General features: G+C 43.8%; 1 protein-coding gene across 1 annotated transcript in view; it reads right to left on the bottom strand.

Moving 5' to 3' along the window:
- Positions 1-7,544: 7,544 nt before the first annotated feature.
- FSIP1 (fibrous sheath interacting protein 1) overlaps positions 7,545-24,607 on the bottom strand; it is a gene marked incomplete at its 3' end in the record, with an annotated part of 208,983 nt that continues 191,920 nt past the window's right edge. The window contains exon 11 of the mRNA XM_080645541.1: positions 7,545-8,075. Coding sequence (XP_080501667.1) covers positions 7,545-8,075 — 531 coding nt within the window. The remainder of the gene's footprint in view (positions 8,076-24,607) is intronic.

The raw sequence follows: 24,607 nt of genomic DNA, 5'->3' as shown, positions 1-24,607 counted from the left end.
ATCACACAAGTAACAATCAAATAGACCCTTTGATGGGCAGAATTTCAACATGAAGTATAGTCAGATTGTATAGTTGCCATTTGGGGTAGAACTTGTTCTATCTGAGGACCACAGTAGGATAGCAATAAACTTTCTTACATCTAAACTGAAACCCGTATTTCTCAAATATGTGCAGCAAAATCTTGTGGCTTACATTACTTTGACAGTCCTCTATACCGAGGACTCTATTTTCAGCAAGTCTGGCTAGGGTCTTGGACATAGGTATGAAGCAAGCCAAAAACTCTCCAGCGATCCCGATGCTCATCCTGGTTAGGAATATGTCACTTGATACTTGATACTACTAACAAAATGATAGAGAAATTGATATTTCTGTGGTTTGTAACTGTGCTTCTCAAACTTCCCTATAAGTATCACCCGGGGAACATATTAAAATGCCAACTCTGACTCAGTAGGTTAGGAGTGGGGCCTGATCAGCCCCCTGTGATCATCTCACACTCTCAGCAGCAAAAGAATGGAAATCACAGGGTTGCAAAGGGCCAAGAACATGAAGTAGAGAGGACCCGATGGAGGCCCTGTCTTCCGGAGAATATCTGCCCCTTCTAAGGAAACATCTGCTGCTCAGCTTCCTCACCAGTGGAAGGACCTGCTGATTTGTCAGAAAAGTCAGAAATCCGGGCTTTTATGGGAAATCTCCTAATTAAATAATGTTAAAAACCATATAAGTCAACCAAGTCCAGTCACTGACCTAATTAATCATTCATGTGGATTTTCTCATTTGATCCTTATTACATCCCTGTAGGGTAAATATTAAAGCCACCTTATCTTATAGATAAGGAAACTAAGGTGTAGAGGAGAGAGATTACGTAACTTGCCTAAGATCACCTGCTGCTAGCAGAGCAAGGATTCAAACCCAGGTGTGCCTCACCCAGAGCCCACACTCTTAACCACCAGGCGAGAACATGCTGGTGGATGGGCAAGCCAGGCCCCCCTCTGCTCACCTCGGCTCTAGCCGGGACTCTGTTAGCTTTGTCCTTTGGGTAATTAATTTGCTCTATGGTTTTAGGTTCTCAGTTTCAATTTAGAGCAACCAACCATTCCAGTTTGTCATGGACTAAGGGTTTCCTGGGATGAGGGATATTCAGTGGTAAAACCTGGACACTCCAAAGCAAACCTGTGGTCACCCTAGTTTTCAGTTAGGGGTGTTATTTTTCAAACAACTTTATCAGACTCATTTTTGCACTTGCTATAGGAACTGTTAAGACTACTATTCACTAAATGGTCCTATGGGAGGTTCCACTGTTTTCCTGGAAGAATTAGTATAGTTCTGCCCCCTTCTTTACTACTGACTTTGGGTCCCTCTTTGCTCTTTTCTATTTTTATGTGTTATTCATATTTTCCTCTTTATTATATACATTTCTGTTGATAACTAGTTCAAATGGTGAGTGGCAAGAAGAGAATACTGTGCATGCATAAATACTTTTTGTTATCTAAAAAGCAATTCAGCATAAGATTGTTTGATTAAATAATAGAATAACTACAGGCCTGAAGTGTTTTCTTTCTGAAGTGCCAGTGTACTCAGCAGTGTCTCCAAGGCTGATACCAAGGAACACTTACTCCCCACTCTTCTCACACTTCCACGTGGAGGAGCTCATAGTGGGGAAGCATCCGGCCTCACTCCACCCCCTCCACTCTCCCTAAGGGAAGAAGAGCCAGTTATCTGATTGGTGAATTTGGGGGAAGAAATGGCATGCTGAGGTAGGTTAGCCCCTTCCTCCAAGGAAATCAGCACCTGGCCCGAGAGGTGCTTCTCTGCCTCTCCATACTCCTGGTTCCAAAGGTGAGGCTTGTGATTTTCACCTCTGCCACTGACTGGGTGTGAAAATGTGTTTGGGAAGGCGAAACATTAGGAAGACTGTTGGGCCCCTTACATTTCACCATCAATAAAGCTGACCTCCTTGATCTCCATTCATTGGAATCCATCTATTATCTCTCAGATTTGGATGGGGAAGAGAAGATGCTATTGATGGATTCTCTAGAAACCCATCAGTGAGTGAGTACAACACTAAATTATTGGACCTCATATAATTCAAAAACAAAAGTAGTTACCACTAAGTTTAAAGCACAAACATGGAAAAGTATATATTTCACATTGGAAACTTAATATAGCTGTGAAGCAAATCCTTATTTTTCAATGCTACAACTTAAATTAGTCTTCTATGCCATTATATAATTTACAATTTAGCATTTTAGAATTGCTTAGCAAGTTATTTTAATCATTATAAATGCTGAGGTTAGTAAAATAAAATAGAAACTCCAACTTCAGATATGCTAACATATTCCTTAAAGTTTATTGTGTAATAAACAGAAAACAAAATATGGTTCACATATTCACATCTATGCCATCTTAATCCTCCATACGCACAAGGGTTATTATAATCCAGTAGGATTATCTGCTGCCATCAGAGGCATGTTCTGTGGAGTTAGAGCTAAGCTACCAAAGCTTATTTCCATTAAGTCACTTCAACATCTACTTCATTCCATGTTCTAAGCAGCAACAGATATACATCAGTGTGACTCACGTGCACATGGAAGTAAAGTCATATCTTAGCAAAGCATTGTTTAACCCTTCTTTCCCCCCGCCCCCCACCTCCACAAACACACTGATCCCATGGGACTCAGACCCCACATACAACAAATCATCACATCCAATTTAGTAAGTTTGATTGGAGCAAACAAAGAGGGGATGCAGGTGATTTCTCTCTAATAAAAACCCTTTGTTCCAAAAGAAAGAAAATACACTGCAATTTCAGAGCAGAACAAAAATTCTCCTATTTTGTTCTTTCATTTAATTGTTAAAGTGAAGATCTTGGTGGGAGAAAGCAGACAACACCCATTTCACTGAAATCCATGTTGTCAGTAAATTGCAAAGCTGGATGAAAAGTTAGAGCTTGTGAAATTTCATTTAAAAAATAAAAAAGTTCCAAATCTGAACAGAGAATGTGAAACCTACATAAATCCTTAGTGATAGCTAGTGAGGTAGGCATTGGGAGATATGCGGGAGCAGAAAAATAATATTTGAAGGTTGCAAGTGGGAAGCAAGGGAGAGGAAGAATAAATGTGAGCCATATTTTCAGTATATTATTCTAAAAATGGATAATTTAAATTATTTCACTTATTTAACAGGCATTAAGTTTAGGGCAGCACTTTGGACATCATAGAAGGTGTAACAATGAATCAGAAGGTAGAACCTCTGTCTTGAAAGAAGATAAACAATTTTAAGGAAGACCTGTGCATGCATAACAAGGTTAAGACAGTGTGTATAAAATGACCTGATGCTCTGGGACATTCAGAGGAAAAATAAAATGTTTAAAAAGGGGGACCAGGAAGTTTACATTCAGAGTGGATGGGGTTGGAATTCAGTTCTCACTGAAGAGGTGGGTGCCTGAACATTTGTGAGAAGAAAAGAGTCTAGCAACAGCAGAGGCACAGGAAAGCACAGAAAACCCTGAGACCAGATCAGCTATAACCTGAATAACATTCAGGGACTAGTCAGAAATCAATTAGGAAGAGAGCGTCACATCAGAGTGTGGAGGCCTTGAACAGTGAGGGAAAGAATTCAGATTCCATGCAGTCGGCAGTGGAGAGCCATGGAAGCTTTTTGCGCTGGGAAGTGTGGTTATCAAAACTGTACTTGGGGGAATTAGTGTAGTGTTGCTTGACAATGGAGAGGATGGGAGAGACCAGAGGCAGAGAGGCTGATGGGAGGGTTCTCATATTGATCCAGTGAGGTAGTAGGAAGACTAAGGAAGAGGTAGGTATTGGGAGATATGCAGGAGTAGAAAAATAATATTTGAAGGTTGCAAGTGGGAAGCAAGGGAGAGGAAAGATAATGACTCTGACTTTTGAGCCTGGGTGATTGAGGAAACAGAGGTCAAGAGGAAAATCTGAGCTGAGAGAGAAAGATGAGGAAATCAGTTTGGGGCCATATCCAGATGAAGTCTAATAGGGAGGTAGAAATACAGGACTGAGAAATTCGTTCCAAATTAATAGATGATAGCTATAATAAGTAATAGATATAGATGTAACAGACAATATATTTTAGAGTGATCTACATCAGAGGAAAAGCTGAAGCTATATAGATAGATTCACCAAATACAACAGAGAATATGTTAGACTTCTAACATAAATAATTCAATATTTGTTTATGTCAAAAACTGCCCATAGTATTTGTATGCTGTATCACTGAACCACTGTAAGATACAACAATGAATCAAGACAAAATATCTGAGACCATACAAGTAGCTAGAATGGGAAGTCTGCATACAGAAACTAATAAAACCACAATAATATATGGCACTTTACAAATTCATTCCTTGGAACAAATTTTCATTACTGAAGTCTGGAAATTGAAATATAAAGCAAATCTATTCAAATTACTTATACCAATTTAAATCAATTCCTCTTTTCCATTGAAATCAACATTGTTTTCTCAATAACCATCAAGAATATTAACTTAAGTGTCCATTGATGAATAGATAAAAATGATGTATATTGTTACACATATATACAATGGAATACTACTCAGCCATCCTATATAATAAAGAGGTAATATGCAAATTGACTGTCACTCCAACACACACGATGGCTGCCCCCATGTGGTCAAAGATGGCCACCCCAATGTGGACACAAGATTGCTGCCACAAGATGGCCAGCAGGGGAAGGCAGTTGGGGGGAACAAGCCTGCAAAGGAGGGCAGTTGGGGGCAAGCAGGCCTGCAGGAGAGGGCAATTGGGGGGGATCAGGCCTGCAGGGGAGGGAAATTGAGGGAAACCAGGCTGGCAAGGGAGGGCAGTTTGGGTGACCAGGCCAACAGGGGAGGGAAGTTAGGGGTGACCAGGCCAACAGGGGAGGGCAGTTAGGGGCAATCGGGCCAGCAGGGGAGGGCAGTTAGGGGCTACCAGGCCTGCAGGGGAGGACAGTTAGGGGTGACCAGGCCTGCAGGGGAGGACAGTTAGGGGCAACCAGGCTGGCAAGAAAGGGCAGTTAGGGGTGACCAGGCCAGCAGGGGAGGGCAGTTAGGGGCAATCAGGCAGGCAGGCAGGCGAGTGGCTGGGAGCCAGCAGTCTTAGATTTTGAGAGGGATTTCTGACTGCCCGTTTAGCCCGGTGGGATTGGGCCTAAATGGGCAGTCGGACATCCCTCGAGGGGTCCCAGATTGGAGAGGCTGCAGGCTGGGCTGAGGGGCTCTTCCCCTTGCACAAATTTCGTGCACTGGGCCTCTAGTCTATACTAATAAAACAGTAATATGCTAATTAGAATGGGAGACCTTCCGGAGACCTTCCGGACGTCCTTCTGGACAAAGCCCGTGGCTTGGCTAGCCTGCAAACTGCCCCCAAACAGCCCTCAGCCCCTTGCCCAGACTGGCCACACCCCCCCAGTGGGGACCCTCACCCTGATGGGGGCGTGGCCAGCCTGCAGATGGCCATCAGCCCCTTTCCCAGGCCCACCCCACCCCCAGCGGGGACCCTCACCCTGATGGTGGCATGGCCAGCCTGAAAACAGCCATCAGCCCCTCGCCCAAGCCAGCCATGCCCCCCAGCGGGCACCCCCACCCTGAAGGGTGTGTGGCCAACCTAAAAATGGCCCTCAGCCCTTCACCCAGGCTTGCCACACTCCCCAGGGGGGACCCCCACCCCAATGGGGGCGTGGCCAGCCTTCAAACTGCCCCAGTCCCTCTACCAGGCCAGCACCACCCCCAGTGGGGACCCCCACCCTGATGGGGGCATGGCTGGCCTGAAACCCCCCCAGGTTCCTCGCCCAGGCTGAACCCTGACCCCCAAGGGGTCCCCCATGCTAATCTGGGACCCCCTTCAGGGCAGACCAGCCGGCCCCCACCTGTGCAGCAGGCCTTTATCTATACTAATAAAAGGGTAATATGCTAATTAGACCAGGAGACCTTCTGGACGTGCTTCTGGACAAAGCCATGATGGTGGGGCTGAGGCAGAGGTGGTTAGGGGCAATCAGGCCAGGAGGGGAGGGCAATTGGGGGCGATCAGACCAGCAGGGGAGGTCAGTTTGGGGCAAGCAGGCCGGCAGGGGGTGGGGGCAGTTGGGGAGAGCAGGCCGGCAGGAAGAGTTGGTTAGGGGTGATCAGGCAGGCAGGTGAGCAGTTAGGAGCCAGTGGTCCCGGATTGCAAGAGGGATGTCCGACTGCCGGTTTAGGCCCACAAGGATTGGGCCTAAACCAGCAGTTGGACATCCCCCAAGGGGTCCCAGATTGGAAAGGATGCAGGCCGGGCTGAGGGACACTTCCCCCTCCCCCCCCACCCCCACCCACCCACCCCCCCCCCCGCATGAATTTCATGCACTGGGCCACTAGTTAAAAGATAACAGAAAAAAAAAGATAACAGAATCTTGCCATTTGCGACAACATTGATGGATGTACCTTAAGGTCATTATGCTAAGTGAAATAAGTCAGATGGAGAAAGACAAATACCATATGATTCCACTCATATGTGGAATCTAAAAAAACAAACAAGTGAACATATAAAACTAAACAAAAAACCTCATAGGTACAGAGAACAGATAGATGATTGCAAAAGGGGAAAGGAGTTCAGGTATGTGAAGTGAGTGAAGGGGGTCAGTTGTGTGGTGAAGGATGGTAACTAGACTTTTGGTGGTGATCACTTTGTAGCGTATACAAATATTGAATTAAAATATTATATACCTGAAACTTATATAACACTAGAGGCCCAGTGCACGAAATTCGTGCATGGGGGAGGGTGTGTCCCTCATCCCAGCCTGCACCCTCTCCAATCTGGGACCCCTTGAGGGATGTCCGACTGCCCTCTCACAATCCAGGACTGCTGGCTCCCAACTGCTTGCCTGCCTGCCTGATTGCCCCTAACCGCTTCTCCTGCCAGCCTGATTGACACCTAACTGCTCCCCAGCTGGCCCGATTGCCCCTAACTGCCCTCCCCTGCAGGCCTGGTTGCCCCTAACTGTCCTCCCAGCAGGCCCGGTCACCCCCAACTGCCCTCCCCTGCAGGCCTGGGTCCCCCCCAACTGTCCTCCCCTGCAGGCCTGAGTCCCCCCCCAACTGTCCTCCCTTGCAGTCCTGATCTCCCCCAACTGCCCCTCTTTGCCGGCTTGGTCACCCCCAACTGCCCTCCCCTGCAGACCATCTTGTGGTGGCCATCTTGTGTCCACATGAGGGCATCCATCTTTGACCACATGGGGGTAGCCATCTTGTGTGTTGGAGTGACAGACAATTTGCATATTACTCTTTTATTAGATAGGATTACATACCAGTAAAAGAACATATATTTTTTAAAAAGAACATCTATTAATTACCATTAAGAACAATGTATTTCACAAGAGTACTAACCACAATCTTGATCTCATATGAATGCTGGTAAATGTTATGTTTGTATGCTCTTAATTGACACCACCTGTGACTCACAAACATACCTCCATATCTTACTTTACTTTAACTTATAATAAATACCCTTATATTGAGATACTCAGTAAGAATTATCCACCATTCAGGCCTTACCTGTTTTTGGTTTCTCTGAAGGGCTGGGTTTCAGATGTTGTACTTCGGAGAAAAGACTCACATCGATGCCATACAGTGGATCATCCAAAAAAGAAGGCCTTCTCAGTCGTCCAATGCCAAGAGTCTTTGACATAAAATAATCCTCTGTGTCACTGATAACCTCGTCCTGGGGAAACTGGAGGCATTTCATATTCTCAGCTTCAATGACAAGAGCCTGTGACACGTAATGCCCAGTCAGGGCTTTGCTGAGATAGTAGCCTGTGGATGTTTCACAGTCTGCATTCCCAGGCACATTTGCATCTCCCACCTCCATGACCTCCGTGCTTTTGACCTTTGTTTCTGACTCAGTTAGTAATTCAGAGAGGACAGATCTGGAAAGCTGGGAGGACTCAGGTGTTATATCCTCAGTGTCTTCCTTTTCTCTTTCTGAAGAAAGTACAGTCATGGATTTTTGTCTGAATGTGCATTCATCCAGAAGACGCCTTAAGCGTTCCTCAGAGAGAAGTGATGCTGAATCTAGCTAATGAAACAAGCCAAAAGTTTTCATAGTCAACTGATTGAGTAAACATTTTTTCTGGTGAGCTTCCAGTAATACAATATAAATCCAAGTGCCATGAAACCCCTTACACAAAACACTCAAATAGCAAAATCATTCGTTATAAGGTATCCAAAATTGTTTCTATACAGCATCCCTAGAAAATAAGTTTAGAATCAATCACATGCTAAAATACAGGAAAAAGTCCCACAGTACTGATGGAAATTAATTACTTCACCAATTAAACCAGTAACACTCGACACATATCAGTAACTTGAGCTGAAATGAAGTTATTAGAAAGCACTTGCAATTTTATAAATCTTGGAACATCAAGCAGAGAAATGAGCAACCACCTCTTTGATAAAGAGCCAGGAATCCTGCCATAATCTGCAGTGGGTGTTTCTCTGTGGCCCCCCCTCCTGCAACCCCCACTCTTCAGGGGGAACCCTATCACCACCCAATTCCTTAACTGGAAAAAAATCTCGGGCAAACAGGGCAGATTACACCTGCCCCTGGGGATTCACCACTCCTATGGCTGTCCACAACTTTCAGCAGACAATACCACTGAAGACAGAAAAGGAAGGGTGAATGGGTGGTGCATCCTGAGATGTATAGTTGTGTCAAAGCAGCAGGTCTAGACAGAGGTCAGGGGCATTCCAATAGCAGTGCATTCTGGGAGAAGGATATGATTAAACACACTAAATCTCTGCTTGTGAGGTTATCAGGGCTCAGTGTTTCAACCGAGATCTTAAGGATTTAAAAACATTTTTTCTTCCAGAGATGTTCTCAGGAAATAAAATATCACATGAAAGTGTACAGCTATGTTCTACAAGGATTCAACTAAACAGCAAGCCACTTGAATTGCAACAATCTCAAAAAGAATGGGATTAAAATATATTGAATCACACTGAAAAAAAATCCTTCTCTAAAGAATCAGCACCATCTTTGATTTTTTAAAATATGTTTTTATTGATTTTATAGAGAGGGGAAAGAAGAAGGATAGAGAGATAGAAACATCAATCGGCTGCCTCCTGCACACTCCAACTGGGGATTGAGCCTGCAACCCAGGCATGTGCCCTTACCAGGAATCGAACTGGGAACCTCTTAGTTCTTGGATGGATGCTCAACCACTGAGCTACACAGGCTGGGCTATCACTAATTTACATCGTATATTATCTAGAAAAACTTCAGTCCTCCTTTACAGGGAAATGAATTATCAAAGAACAGAAAATCCCCTAAATGTAAGAAAACCTAAATATTAATTGCAATGGCCTTAAGTTCTACTTCAGCATAGTAAGACAATGCTATTGGCCTACTTTGTGGTCCACCATAAGAATTAATCAAATATTCTGCATATTTAAAGTACTGGGGGTAGAGGAGGGGAGGGAAACGATACTACTGGAACTGGTATAGTCAATTCCTCATTACTGTGAAATGCTTCTAATCAGATAATAAAAATAATATGCAAAACAAATTTTGTATCATGAGTTAAAAATATATCATGTGTTTTAAAGTTATATTTAACTTCTATAAATTAAAAACTAGTTCTCATAGTGGCAAGTGTCATTATGAGTTTGACAGTAACAAGAATTTGTCTGGGAATATATTCTTAATAATTATCTGGGATTCAAAATTCGCGTAATTCACCCTAAGGTTAGCAAACCTGTCAAAAAAACAGGAACTGAATTATATATTCCCAAATCCTACTTCATTCACTAGATTTCTGGCATCCAGGTGTGGTACTTTATCCATTAGGAGCACTCCCCTCACCCTACCATGTAAACCTAGTCAACTATAAAATGAAGGCCATCCTTATATGGTACAGGATACTTAAAATACCTTTCAAAATCTGCTTATGTAAAATAGTTCATAATGGATAGACAATCCTAGGATTTAGAAAGGGTCCACTAAGTGTCATCCTCACCAAAGGCTTATCATATGAAATTTCCAGATGCTAGGAAAAAATCAGTCCATACTGGAGCAAGAGGATGAAGAATTATGGAAGGAGGTCTGGGGGAGGGGGTGAGATTGGTAGATTATCTGATATGTTTGGCCACTTCCACAAACAATATTGATAAGATAGCTGGTTGATAGTTCTGATGATGTATTTGGCTAGATACGCAAAAAAACAAAGCAATTATGAACTCTGTGAACAAAAAGCTATATGAAAAGAAAGGTAGTATTTCAGACAGATAACACAGAAAATTAAGCAAAAGAAAATAAGATAATTATTAACTCTAGGACAAGAAGTTGTACAAGAAAGGATGTCATAGGATACCACTTATTTTTGCTATATTTATACAGTCATCATAATATGAACAGTGATAATAGAGGTAACCAAAAATTGTGATTTAACTGGTTAGGGGAAATGGGAGGAGAGAAAAGGAATGTTTGTAGTAACAAAGTTAAATTCTTAGCTACAATCACAGGAAGTCATGTCAATAATAACACCATTATTAATATAAAATTTCCTATCATTATAAATAGATATAAAATTGATCAATTAAAAAAAAACAAGTTATTATGAAACAAGATAGAGGTAAAGAGTAGGGGGCACATCTAGAGGAATTAAAAGTGGCTGATTCCGGAGAACAAACTAAGAGGTGGAGAAGGGGGGGCAAGGAGCTGCCATTTTTGTTAAAACATAGTGTTATAATTTTTAATTAGTAGTAATTAAAATTAACTTAAAATATAAAATTAATTTAAATGTTTTCATATTTTTAAGAAAAATGAATTTAAAAATAAAAATCTGAAATATTAAAATGAAATTCCCAATCGATTATATCTTTAGACATAAATAATTAAATCCAGTAAATTTCATGGAGTCTGAAATTTATATAATCTTGAAGCAGGGTACATCTTTAAGAAAAAGAATATATAATTATAAATAAAATAGGTACAAAGTGGGGGGGGGGGTTGTTGTTTTTTAGAATGTGAAATACCACAAGTTACTGGAGCCTTGGAAAGTCTACTCCATTTCTTACACCACCTCTTTACATCATTTACCAGAAATGCCTATAAAGAAATGTTTCCTGATTGGAGCCTAGCTCCCTCTCTCCACTCAAGGTTCAGTGAGGGGCGTTCTTTGGCATGCCAAGCTTGACAAGTCCCAGATCCATAATATTGTCCTGGTGGGTGGTTCTACCCATATCCCAAGGTTCAGAAACTGCTATAGGACTTCTTCAATGGAAAAGAGTTGAGTAAGAGCATCAGCCTGGATGATACTGTTGCTACGGTGCAGCTGTCCAGGCAATCATCCTATCTAGACACAAATCCGAAAATGTTCAAGATTTGCTGCTGTTGGATGATACTCCTCTTTCCCTTGGCATTGAGACTGCTGGTGGAATCATGACGGTAATCATCAAGCACAGTACTACCGTTCCTACCACACAGACACAGACCTCCACTACCTACCTCTGACAACCAGCCCTGTGTGCTCATGACAGTGAGCATGCAACTTGGTAATGATGGATAACCACCAACTTGGTAATGATGGATAACCACCTGAGTGGCAACTTTGAACTCCAAGGCATACCTCCTGCACCTCATGGTGTTCCTCAGATTGAAGTTGATATTGATACCAATGGCATCCTCAATGTGTCTGCTATGGATAAGAGTCCAGGAAAAGAGAACAAGATTGCCATCACTAACAAGAGTCATCTGAGCCTTATCTCATAGCAATATCTTGACTGACACTTTACTGACAAGTGCCCATCAGCAGATGAGTGGTTTAAAAACCGGTGGTACATCTACACAATGGAATACTATGCTGCTGTAAAAAAAGAAAGAACTCTTACCATTTGCAACAGCATGGATGGACCTGGAGAGCGTTATGCTAAGTAAAATAAACCAGTCGGGGAAAAATAAATATCACATGATCTTACTCATTTGTGGAATATAATGAACAACATAAACTGATGAACAAAAATAGATCCAGAAATATAAAAGCATCGAACAGACCATCAAACCTCAGAGGGAAAGTAGGGGAGGGTGGGAGGAGTGAAATAGATCAACCAAAGGACTCTTATGCATGGATATAAGCATAACCAATGGATATAGACAGTAGGGGGTGAAGGCATGTGCTGGGGGTGTGGGAGCGGGAAGGGAGAGGTCAATGGGGGAAAGGAGACTCATGTAATACTTTCAACAATAAAGAACTTAAATTTTTTTAAAAAGAGATTTGTCTGAGCAAGGAAGAGGTTAAGTGCATGATCCAGGAAGCTGAGAAGTACAGAGCTGAAAATTAGAAGCAGTGGGACAAGGTATCTTCCAAGAATTTACTTGAATCCTATGCGTTCAATATGAAAGCAACTGATGAAGATGAAAAACTTCAAGGCAAGATCAATGATGAGGACAAACAGAAGATTCTTGATGAGTACAATGATATCATCAGCTGGCTTGATCATTCTGAACATCAGCAGAAAGAGTTGGGAAATGTCTGCAACCTCATCATTACCGAGCTGCACCAGAGTGCAGGAGGCATGCCAGGAGGAATGCCTGGGGCTTCCCTGGTGGTGGAGCCCCTCCATCTGTCTGGTGGTGTCTCCTCTGGGCCTATCACCAAAGAGGTTAATTAAGCCAACCTTGAGCAAAGATTTAGCACTGTTCCACACATAATATTGAAGGACCCAAATTTGTAGCAAATTACAAGGCAGTTTTAAAAGTTGAGCAGCTGCATAGTACATAACTGGGCATTCTTGATACCTGAATGTGGACTATGTGCACAGGGAAAGAAAATAATGCACTGTAGAATGTGTGTCACAACCCACAGGTTGAGAACCACTAGCAGGGTCGCCTAAGACCATCGGAAAACACAGATATTTACATTACGATTCATAACAGTAGCAAAATTACAGTTATGAAGTAGCAACGAAAATAATTTTATGGTTGGGGGTCACCACAACATGAGGAAATGTATTACAGGGTCGTGGCATTAGAAAGGTTGAGAACCACTGCTCTAGAGGAAGACACCTCATGGGAAAGAAAACACAGATTAGAACGTGGGCTTTGACCCAAGCTTTGCCACCTTGTGCATGTCACCTAAGGAACCCATCTCCTTCTGCTGTAAAATGAGGAATTTAAAAAGATGATCTCTAAATTAACTGCTAGCTATAAAGCAACTTTTTATGAACAAATGCTCTAAAAGTAAAAATAAATATAAGAATAAGCCATTCTATTAACATTAGAATGCTGCCTGAGTAGAATTTATAAAAACCATAATAGAAAGTGAACTTTTTTCTTTAATTTATTTACAATACCAATCCTGAACTCAAAAAATAACTAAACATTCTCTGGTCTCAAAACATTATAAGTGACCTAATTATATTAAGCTTCTGGGTGGCAATATAGATCAGGAACCTCAACACACATCATCTTTCTCACCTTTTGATTCCCTGCAGAGCTTTGCGCACAGTGTGAACTCTGTATAGTAAATCAGTGCCATAGGAATAAAATGAACTGAAGTTGCTGAGTGTTTTGAAATGGCTAAGTACTACACTAATACAAATTACTATATGCTGAACTGGATGAAACTAGGGCTCTATCAGGAACACCCCTGACTACCCTTGATAGTTAAGGAACCATAGCACATACCCTGCATACAGATTGCTCTGAAACTCCTGAGCTAGCGAGACTCCCTCCATAACTGAACGACTCACTGTGCAAGCACAGTGAAGTAACCATCTGTTCAAGTATTCACCTCAAAGTATTCGTCTTTACGCCAGTTCTAATTTTCCCGTATTTTAAAAACAAGTTATTATTCATGCTATTCCTGCCCTTCGTGAAATTCATCATAGTGCATCTCAGTCTTCATTTTCCCAGACCGGAGCCCAATCTATTTTCTCTCTTTATATGAAAGCCCCTCTCTTCCCATCTTCATTTAGTAGCCTTTTTATGGACCTTCTTTCTTATTTTAGCCAAAATACACACATTGCACAGCCAACGAGTAAATGTGTTGGATTTTCTCATCAGGAAAAAAATATGGAACACTGTGGCGTTATTTCTCCTGCATTTTGCTGGACTTGTTGGCACACCAGGTGGTGTCTTACAGAATAGTGGTAACTAGCATTTATTCACCACCTACTGTGGTGCATATTACATGTATCAATTCCTTTAATCTTCACAGCAAACCTATGAGGTAGGTATATTGTTATTCCCATTTTATAAATGAAGAAACTGAGAAATTAAGTAACCCATCCCTGGTCCTATGGCTACTACGTGTTGGACCTGGGATATGAATCTAGGTCTGAGACTAGAGCATATGTGTTAACTATTAGGCTATATAGCCTCTCACTATAGATGAGTTCTCCCTCTACCATTCTCTAAATATCCTTTTCCCAGCTTACATTCACTTTTCTGTCCATTCCTTCAGATATTAAAATCTCTTCCTGTAGAGTATTTCGCTTAACTTTGGTTTTTATTACCTAGACTAGCTTAGTGTCTTACACAAACTTACATAGTGCCCTCTCTTTTGGCTCATTTCAGAAAAACAAAAAAGACAACCCCAGCTCCATTCCCAGGGTGCCTAGTATTTACACTTCTCCACCCAGATAAATACCATTTTGGTGTAGGAGCTAAATATGAGTGCAACTTGTAATTGCTGGAGATGGATCACAGCCCATAGATTACCTCACCCTCATCCCTGCCTCCCCTCCTATGCTATATATCAGGAGTTTCCCCAGCTATAAAAGTCTCCAGTTTTTTGGGCACTGGATTTGTTGACAAGGCAATTAAGATTATGTCTCTGGTGCAGATAATCAGAAAGTCCACCACTATAAACTAGCAGAGGCAATCTTGTCCTTTGATGTAAGCTTATGTCCAGTGTTGGGTGGGTTGTTTTTTCCCCACAATTGCTGAGTTCCTAAAGACCCACCTTATAAAGTCAATATGATTATCTCAAGTGAGAATAGGGTGGAAAGCCAGTGTCCTAAATGATTAACAACAAGAGTATAGATATAAATAGCTTTCAATGACATCAAGTTCTACTTCAAAATAAGCAACTGGAAAACATCCCACCCTTTGTTTAATTACCAAGATATAAGTTTACAACTCTCTGTTGCAGCCACTGCTGGCAACACCTAGGTAGCAATTTGTTTTAGTCAAGGTTTTTTAGCCATAAGGAACAGAAACCCTTATCTAAAAAAGAGAGAGAAAAGAAAAGACAGGCAATGAACTCCTTTACCTTTTGCTTCTCTGAAAAACTATCTCAGGTGGTAGAGGTGAGTGTTATAGGATCTGAGAAGTCATCTCATGGATACCAACAAGCAGGAAATGAAGTTTGAATAGGCCTTTGAGGTTTGGATCTGAGAAGCCACCTAGGGCCAAAGTCATTCTCTTACTGAGTCCCTTGTGTGGTCTCCTAACCCGCTGTTTGTCTGATACATCCTCCTCTCTGCAAACCAGCTGTCTTTGCTTATTGCTGGTTTCTGCTCTCTCACAACCTCAGCTTGCCCATGTGGCATGAACTGACTTTGGTCCTCATTCAACATGACCTTAAGAGTCTGGCACCTACCAATGACTGACAATGGTCTCTATGTCCATTAACTCAAATTTTCAAGCAAGATAACCTGGTTGGGCACTGACCAGATTATGAACTGACAATGTCAGTTTCAAGTGTTCACCACTAGTCTAACCACCTGTGGTCACATGGTATGAACATGGCCACCCAAGTCCAAGCTATTGGCAGGGCTGTGGGTAAGGGAGATTTCCCAAAGAAGAAGGCATAAGCAGAGCAGGAAACCAAAAAAAATCTACCATGATGTTAAAGTATAATTTCTATGAAGTAAATAACCCATCAGAAGGAACCTAACACTTAATGAAGTTGTATAGCCAACTAAAGGACTAACAATCAAGGTGTTTCAGAACCTCACCAATTTCATTCACTCTGAGTACTCACTGAATAATTAATTGAGATATAAAAGCAGAATTACTTCTCAGAAAGGATTCACTCATGGATAGAATGACATCCAGATGGAGTACAGAGCAGCACTATCAAGTCAATATGCTCCCAATAGGTTCATATAGGCTCAATGGGTTCATATCACTTTCTGTGGCTCTTGGAAATTAAATAAGTCTAAAAATCATGGAGTGAAATGATTGGTGCTTATGAGAAAGTCTCCATCAATGGTGCTAATGATAAAAAGAATGAATGGCCTTATTCATCCTTCCCTTCCCAGCTCCCTCTCCCTTTTCTGTTCTTAAACTAAGTCTACCCCAATCATATAAAGGAAAGTCCAACAGATACAGTGGTCTTAGGAAGCCATACCAGGGACCAATGGTACTAGGGGCCAGGAAAGATCTGGCATATATTTATTCAGAATAGTCAGGGTTCTCTGGCCAAAGGAGAATCTGAACTCTAGTCAAAAGGGAAGCAAAGGTCATTGCCAGAGAAAATATGTAAAACATTAGGAATGAGTGTTGAGGCAAGGCTGTAAGCAGGAAAATGAGTCAGCCCCCAGGTCAGAAGTGAGGAGGATCTGTGGATAGAGTAATATGGAGTATGAAATAGGTCAAGGCAAGCGGCTCTGAAGTAAGTTCATGAGTGTCACAGTGGTGTTGAAAGCCTGCTTTATGTGAGGCTTGGGTGTCAAAGTAACCGTGTGGAGCAGGACACACCCATGTCCAGCTCACGGATCTTCCCCTAACTGCTGGGAGAGACAGGGCTTGGAAGGTTGGCCTGATGGCTTGCCTGGTGAAAGTCTGCTGTGCCCCGAGCATTCTGTGATGGTTCTTCTAAGCTCAGGTGCCAGAGCTGGTCTCCATGTCATCAGGAATGTGGGCTTTCTGTTTCTGTCTACAAGGATGAGGGGGGTGTGATATCAGCAGGATCCCAGTGTACAAGGGAAGAATGGCATGGATGGGAGAAACTAGAAGTAAGATATGGGGTTCTCAACTCCAACTTGAAAAGAGGCCTGGAACTCAGATTTAGTTGGTAACCAAGTCAGAAGGATGCAAATGTGCTCAGAGTTGACCTAGACCAGTGGTTGGCAAAATCATTAGTCAACAGAGCGGCAAACCGTGGCTTGCGAACCTCAGTTTGCCAACCACTGACCTAGACCAACATCACTACTTGGATTTCTAACAGGATGACTGTTGAAAGAGGCTCTAATTTTTCCATTTGGCAGGAAATTTATCATTTGAGGATTACTTGCAATTGCTGTTTTCTAGCAACAGAGACAATAAGTCTACTTCCATCTGGTTCTATCACTTCCATCTATCACTTCCTTTCCAGAAACAAGGCTTGGGTTCCAGCTCTGAAGCTGGAAGGAGGCTGGCCCCCCTGCACCACATACTCCCAGCAAAACAAAGGTTGGCCAGCAGGTTGTTGGAAATGAGGTGAGCAAGTGTGGACAGAGTGCTTTTTCTGGTCACAGGGGGCTGGCTGGTCCACCCACCTATCTCCCCTCAATTCCCTGGGGAAATATACCCAGTATGTGACCTTTAGAGCAAATAACTCCTGCTGCTATGCAGATTGCTGGTTTACTGGATAGTAACAATTATGAAAATCATTTGCATAGTCTTCCCTGCACTCAGTTTGAAAAGTCTATTTTCACTATGTAGAGATAGATAAGTTGGCCCATGATGGAGTCAGAAGTCAAGGCCATTAGCTATTTAAATGCTTTGCCCTGGGCCAGAGTCCTTCAATAAGAGGTCAGCTGGAAGATAAATCAAATTAGAAAAATTCGGTATAGTTAAAACCTAAAGAACATCTATAGCCCTGCCATAGTGGTTAGAGTTATCAGTCCTCAGACTAAAGCATCATGGGAATGATTCTGGTCAAAGGCACATACCTCAGTTGTAGGCTTGATCCTAGGCCCCAGTTGGGGCATGTGAGGGAGGCAACCAATCTATGTGTCTCTCTCACATTGGTATTTCTCTCCGTGTATCTCTCTCTTCCCTTCCACTCTCAAAAGATCAATGGGGAAAAAAATATCCTCAGGTGAGGAGGAGAAGGAGGAGGAGGAGGAGGAGGAGGAGGAGGAGGAGGAGGAGGAGGAGGAGGGGGAGAAGGAAGGAGGAGGAGGAAGGAGGAGGAGAAAGAAGGAGGAGGAGGAAGGAGGAGGAGGAAGGAGGAGGAGGAGGAAGGAGGAGGAGGAGGAGGAGAGGGGAAGGAGGAAGGAGGAGGGGGGAAGGAGGAAGGAGGAGGGGGAAGGAGGAAGAAGGAGGGGGGAAGGAGGAAGGAGGAGGGGGAAGGAGGAAGAAGGAGGAAGAAGAAAGAAGAAGAAAGAGAAGGAGAAGAAGAGGAGGAGGAGGAGGAAGAAGAAAGAAGAAGAAAGAGAAGGAGAAGGAGGAGAAGATGAAGACGAAGACGAAGAATAAGGAAGAAGAAAGAAGAAGAAGAAAGAGAAGGAGAAGGAGAAGGAGAAGGGGGAGAAGATGAAGATGAAGATGAAGATAAAGAAGAAGGAAGAAGAAAGAAGAAGAAGAAAGAGAAGGAGAAGGAGAAGGAGGAGAAGATGAAGATGAAGACGAAGAAGAAGGAAGGAGGAGGAGGAGGAGGAGGAGGAGGAGGAGGAGGAGGAGGAGGAGGAGGAGAACATCTGTATGTCCTTAGGGCTGCCTAGCTAGAACTTTAAATAGTTATCTTGACACCATCTAAACCACCCAACTGAAGAAAAGGTGACCTCAGAACTCTGTCTCCTGGATCTTCAAAATGCATTTTCTGGGCTAGCCAGTGGTGGTGCTGTGGTCACTACAGGACCACCCTCCTCAGGGGCTCATTTAAGGCCGGGTCAGGGGAGTGTAGCCAGCAGATGTTAAGGAAGATAAAGGATCACCACTCACACCAGTCAGGAGAGCACAAAGGAGGCCATGCACTGCTGCTAAAATGAGGTGGAGCTATCACACAGCCTAGTCCCCTGAGCCCCACAGGCCTCCAGGCTCTGCCCATGAGTACTACTGCTTTCCAGAAACATGAGCCCTTGATGTGTGATCACCGCCACACTCATCAGCTGCTCCGAGGACAGCTTTTCTGCCTCTATATGTGAGAAGTATCTCACTATTGTAACATTATCTGGATCCCTCAATTAGAGATAACACAGCTGAACCCCACCCACACAAGGTACCCCCTCACAATGATGCTCAACCTTCAGAACCGGAAAGGGAAACTGAATATTTCCTTGAATGAACAAGAAATTTCCTAGCATCACAAACATGCCAGGGACCAAGCTGCTCTGACATTAAAATGCTCCAACGTGACCAGATTCAGTTTACCCATCACCCAGATCTGCGCACTTGCCTGCTGCTGGGCTGAGCAGATCTATATGGCTTGTGCTGCCCCCACAGCTGTGGATCCAGATATCACTACTGATGTTACTGCATGGCCCCTCATGTCACCCACCAGCACATCATGCCCCTCTTGCCTCCCACCCAGGCCTTCTCTATTGCTGCTGAGGTGTGAGTTGCTAATGAGATCTGAGCTGGCCACTTATAGGTTTGTGCAAACTAGAAGTGCAAGTCTCCCTTGGAGTAGATTCTGATCAAGAGAGTGAATAAAACCTTTCCTGTCCTTCCCCTGGAAGGACTGCCCTGAAATGCAGTCACCCATATGGATTCTCTGAAAATGTCCCGCAAGATCAAACAGTAGCAAGCAGTGACAGATCAAAATACATCTCTCATATTCTCCCTCCTTCTTTGTCTCTCCCTACCCCCACCCCCACTCCGCCACCCCCCACTTCTCTGGTATTGCTTTTGCCAATTAAGTGGTAGCATATTTGGCTCAGGCTCTGCTGTTCCATACTAAGACGGTCACAATAAGCAGCAGCTTCCAAGTCCTGGCAGGGCTCTGGGGTAGCAGCTGGAGCTGCACAGGTTGGGCCTGGGAGCAGAGCCAGCAGCTCCACTCCAGCCTCTGCAGCTGGTGGAAGCTGGCAGGAGGGTGCTGGCAGGGTGCAGGGGCTGCAGAGCTCCCACCAGCACTGCCAAGGCTATGGGAGGGAAAGTGATGGTTCAGAATTCTTGAGACACTGCCCAAAGGGTGCAGGCAAAGGAGAAAATCCGTAGAGTCCTGGGAGGACATTTGCCCAGGGCAGCCAGAGGGAGCAGAGCTGGAGGGAGACTATGCATTGGCGCCAAGGGGAGAAAGCCAAGGTCAGCTTCAGTTTGAGTGTCAAGATAAAACAGGAAGAAAATGACAAAGGTGTAAAAGATGTCATGGTATGGTGTTCAGTTCTAAGGCACATCCACTGCAAAGGCAGGAGGGCCTGCCCTCATTCTGGGCGGGCAGAGCACACGATCAGGCCTGAGGTCTACAGGGCCTTCAGCAGGAGCAGACCCTGCTCGTCAGCAGCCACTGAGGGACAAAACGAGGGGCTAGGAGAGCCATGCAAATCCACGACATTCCTCCACATCTCAGGTGTGTGTCCAGCACCCTTTCCTCAGATTGTTTCCCGCGGCCATTTATATTCCACTTGGCAAAGTGCCCCGAGTTAAGTGTTCCTTAGGCTGCATGCTATCTTTTGGAAAAAGCAGAAACTCCTAAATAGAGAGGAAATACCCTTAACAACAGCAGAGAGTAGTAGAGGGGGGGGCTGATGTTTCTAAGGTGAAATCCCAGCCTGCTCACTCCCCAGCTGTTCCATTTGGACAAATTACTTTACCTCTCAAAGCCTCACATTTCTAAACTGTAAAATAGAAACACTAACAACTAGCTGACTCCTAACAACTAGTTGTGAGAAATCCTAACAACTAACAATTTGCAATGAGCAGGAGATGCATGTGTGAAACTGCTTAGCACACACGGCAGGCAGAGCAGGTAGGATTTCAGTCAATGCCAGAACCCAGTGGTGACACTTAAGCTCCCATTTGAGAAGCTGACAGCAGTATTGCTAGATGACCACTCTTATAGACTGAAGTCTGCACATTCCAAGTTCAATTGGCCCCGGCCCTGAGGGTGCCACAACAACAATTTGCAATGAGTAAACTGTCATGTTTACTCCAGCGGATTAGTTGGGGCTACAGAGGCCATCAGAAGCTGGGTGAGGGCACACAAGAAGGAACGGTGGAATGTGAGTCTCGCTCACCCCTGCAGAAAGGTTCACACCTCCGGGCAGACACTATTAAGTCCTCAGCACCAGAAAGGACCCAAAAAGGGGCTGGTTTCGAAATATTTTTATCCTTGCTCAAAATAATCAATGTCAGGGCTCAAGATAAAACTTGTGAAGCACAGGGATGTAGGTGAAAGGGGTTCATCCCTTGCTTTATGTGCACATGCACATGTGCGCGCACATGCACACCCACACAACAACAAAGGCACACATGGGACACTCCCCTTTCACCAAACCCTCTCCTTTTTCTGCTCCCTTCCAAAGGCATCCAAAGACCTCAAGCTGTCTCTGCAGCCCTCTCAAAAAGCATACACCCCTCAAAAAGCATACTCAATTCTAATGTTTAAAAATGTCCTATTGCACCCTAGCCAGTTTGGCTCAGTGGATAGAGTGTCAGCCTGCAGACTGAAAGGTCCTGGGTTTGATTCCAGTCAAGGACATGTACCTTGGTTGCAGGCCACCCCAGCCTGGGCCCTGGTCAGGGCACGTGCAGGAGGCAACCAATCGATGTGTTTTTCTCATATCAACATTTCTCTCTGTTTTTCCCTCTCTCTTCCACTCTCTCTAAAAAAAAATTAATTGAAAAATCCTCGGGTGATGATTTAAAAAAATAATTTTTTAAAAAATGTCCTATTGCCCTGACCAGTTTGGCTCACTGGATAGAGCATCGACCTGTGGACTCAAGAGTCCCAAGTTCGATTCTGGTCAAGGGCATGTACCTTGGTTGCGGGCACATACCCAGTGGGGGGTGTGCAGAAGGCAGCTGATCGATGTTTCTCTCTGATCAATGTTTCTAACTCTCTATCCCTTGCCCTTCCTCTCTGTAAAATATCAATAAAATATATTTTTTAAAAAGTCCTATTGCCCTCATATCACAACGTACCTACCCTGAGATGCATTTCCTCACTACTGTACCTAAGACTAAACAATCTAGGTCCTTGTATAACCTGCCCAAGGAACAAGCTCACATTTTACAGGAGCTTCTTCAAATCAGAATGACTTAATACAAGAAATGATTCTAAAAATGGGAAACTAGCCCCACAGCTGGATGGTAAAAAGATGTCTGGGAGATATCATTTTTAGCACCCTCAGTTCCGGCCACACTTAGGCCCAGTCTCGTTCTACACATGATGGGCCCTGTCAAACCTCATCCGATCTGATTTTCCTCTTGGGTATAAAACTAGCACCAGAGAGTTAACTCCACAGTTAACTTGTTGACCAAGGAGATCTTTTTCTAGTCACAAACGGGCGACCTGTAGCTTTTCCCAGGGCTGAGCAAGTGCTCCCGAAGCTTTACCCTGTCTAGACGCGTATCTGAAGCATCTAATGACCCCGTACATTGTGCACAGCACACAAAGCCCGACATCACTGCACAAACATGAAGCTCTCTCGGAATATGCTGCTCAGTGAGCTGTCCTTTTACATTTGCCGGTCTGAAAGGAAATCACGCAACCACTGATGATAAGGATGATATACTGTGAACAACATCCATGTTCTCTATGGGCCACTTTGTGGGAATTAAACTCTCTAGAAATCAAACAAAAGAGCCTTTGAGTGAATTAGATCCAAATTCAGAAGATTAATGCATATTCTCTCTTAATGATGCTTAAATTAAAATTTTAAATGTAAAACTTTCCCTTCCACATAGCATGAGGCTACACGAGAGGGATGTCTTTCCGCCTCCCTTCCTGGTCATCAGGCCCCATATTAGGCCAGTGTCCAGCCCAACCCTGGTCATTAGCTGCAGCGAGGTTGGGGCCCGCTATCCACCTTGTGCCAGGAATGCTCGCCACCACCCAAGGAGAGGAACTGGGAAATCATTCTCCACAATGAACAGAGGAAGACGCTAAGGCTCAGAAATGAAATATCTTGGTCCAAGACACAGAGCTAATAAAAAATGAAAATATAAAAAAAAATTTAAAAATAAAAAATATAAAGTCAGAGCTTTTCATAGTCCTGTCTTCACACAGATGCTTAGAAGAGCTCACAAAGCCCCATTCCAGCGAGAACACACTGGCAGCAGTGGGTACTGTGACACGACCCCTCCATATTCTATTTTATAGCTGAAAATGTTACACAGTCAGAGCCCCTTCAAGTCATAAACCTGAGACAGAAGTATGAATGAGAGGCCTTTCCTTTGCAGTGGGTGACAGCTGCCCTCTGCACCCCCAAACCTGGGGTTCCAGGTTACATCAGCACAGCACCCTCTGTGTCTGCTTCCCTGACTAGTGTTAGGTTTCTCAAGGCCAGGCCTGGGTCCTCTTCATCTGTGCCCTTCTCTGCGGCCCCAGGCCTACTGCACAAGATGGACACGGGCAGAGGTTTGCTGGCTACACGAATCCTTCTCTGGGTGCTGTGCACCTCCTGCCTGGCAGCACACTCAGGGGTCTTAGTTGGCCCCCTTACCAGCCAGTGGTCCCAGTCTATGGCTCAGCCTTTCTCTCTCCTGCATCCTGCTCCTTCTGGACCCTGCTCTCCCCTCATGACTTTGGAAGGTAATGGTTCACTCAATTAGTGAAACTTTACTTATGATTTGAGCAGGCCAAATAACAATGCTTTAGGCGCCTGAGGAGTTCCTAAAATGTCCTATCCCAGCAATGATAGATAAAGACAGGAATTGGTTTAAGGGAGCTCTCCATATCACCCTCCACAGCAACAAGTCCCCCCTACCCCGTGGGGAAACAAAGATTGTCCCCCACCAACTTCAGGCCCCCTGAACAAGAAAAAAATACTTCAGCCAAAACCGGTTTGGCTCAGTGGATAGAGCGTCGGCCTGCGGACTGAAGGGTCCCGGGTTCGATTCCGGTCAAGGGCATGTACATTGGTTGCGGGCACATCCCCGGTGGGAGGTGTGCAGGAGGCAGCTGATCGATGTTTCTCTCTCATCGATGTTTCTAGCTCTCTATCCCTCTCCCTTCCTCTCTGTAAAATATCAATAAAATATATTAAAAAAAAAAAGAATAAAATACTTCAGATTCACAAAAATTCCCAAGTGAAATAAAAAGCCAATATTCTGGGCCTATCACTGTAATATTCACTGCCAGTCTGACACGGAGGTTTCATTGGTCTGCCAGGAAAACAGAGCTGAGGAATAATCACAGTCTTTGATTGTGGTTGGGTTTAATTATGGAAATCTATTCATGCGCGTACACAGAAAGCTTCACAAGCATGGCGGAAAACCATTTCTTTTTATATGTATTTATAGGGAAAGAGCCTTCTCAAAGGTTCTTTATTAATAAATATAAATACTTCAAATAAACAAGCCAAAATAGGGTCCCACCTTTCATGGGACAAATTTTCTAATTATGTCATATTACCGTTCTCTCTCTTGATTCCAGTAACAAGCTAGGAGGAGCTCCAGTCGCTGAACCAGATGGGGGTGCTGAGTCACTTATATAGAAAGGAATATGTATGGTATCAAGACTGGCAAATACAAACGATGTTCAATGTAGAGGTGTTGGAATATCACCTAAT

Source organism: Plecotus auritus (genome assembly GCF_963455305.1).
Source record: "Plecotus auritus genome assembly, chromosome: 1".
NCBI classification, from domain to species: domain Eukaryota; kingdom Metazoa; phylum Chordata; class Mammalia; order Chiroptera; family Vespertilionidae; genus Plecotus; species Plecotus auritus.
Note: the sequence above shows the minus strand (reverse complement) of the source record. Positions and strands in the feature narration are given on the sequence as shown.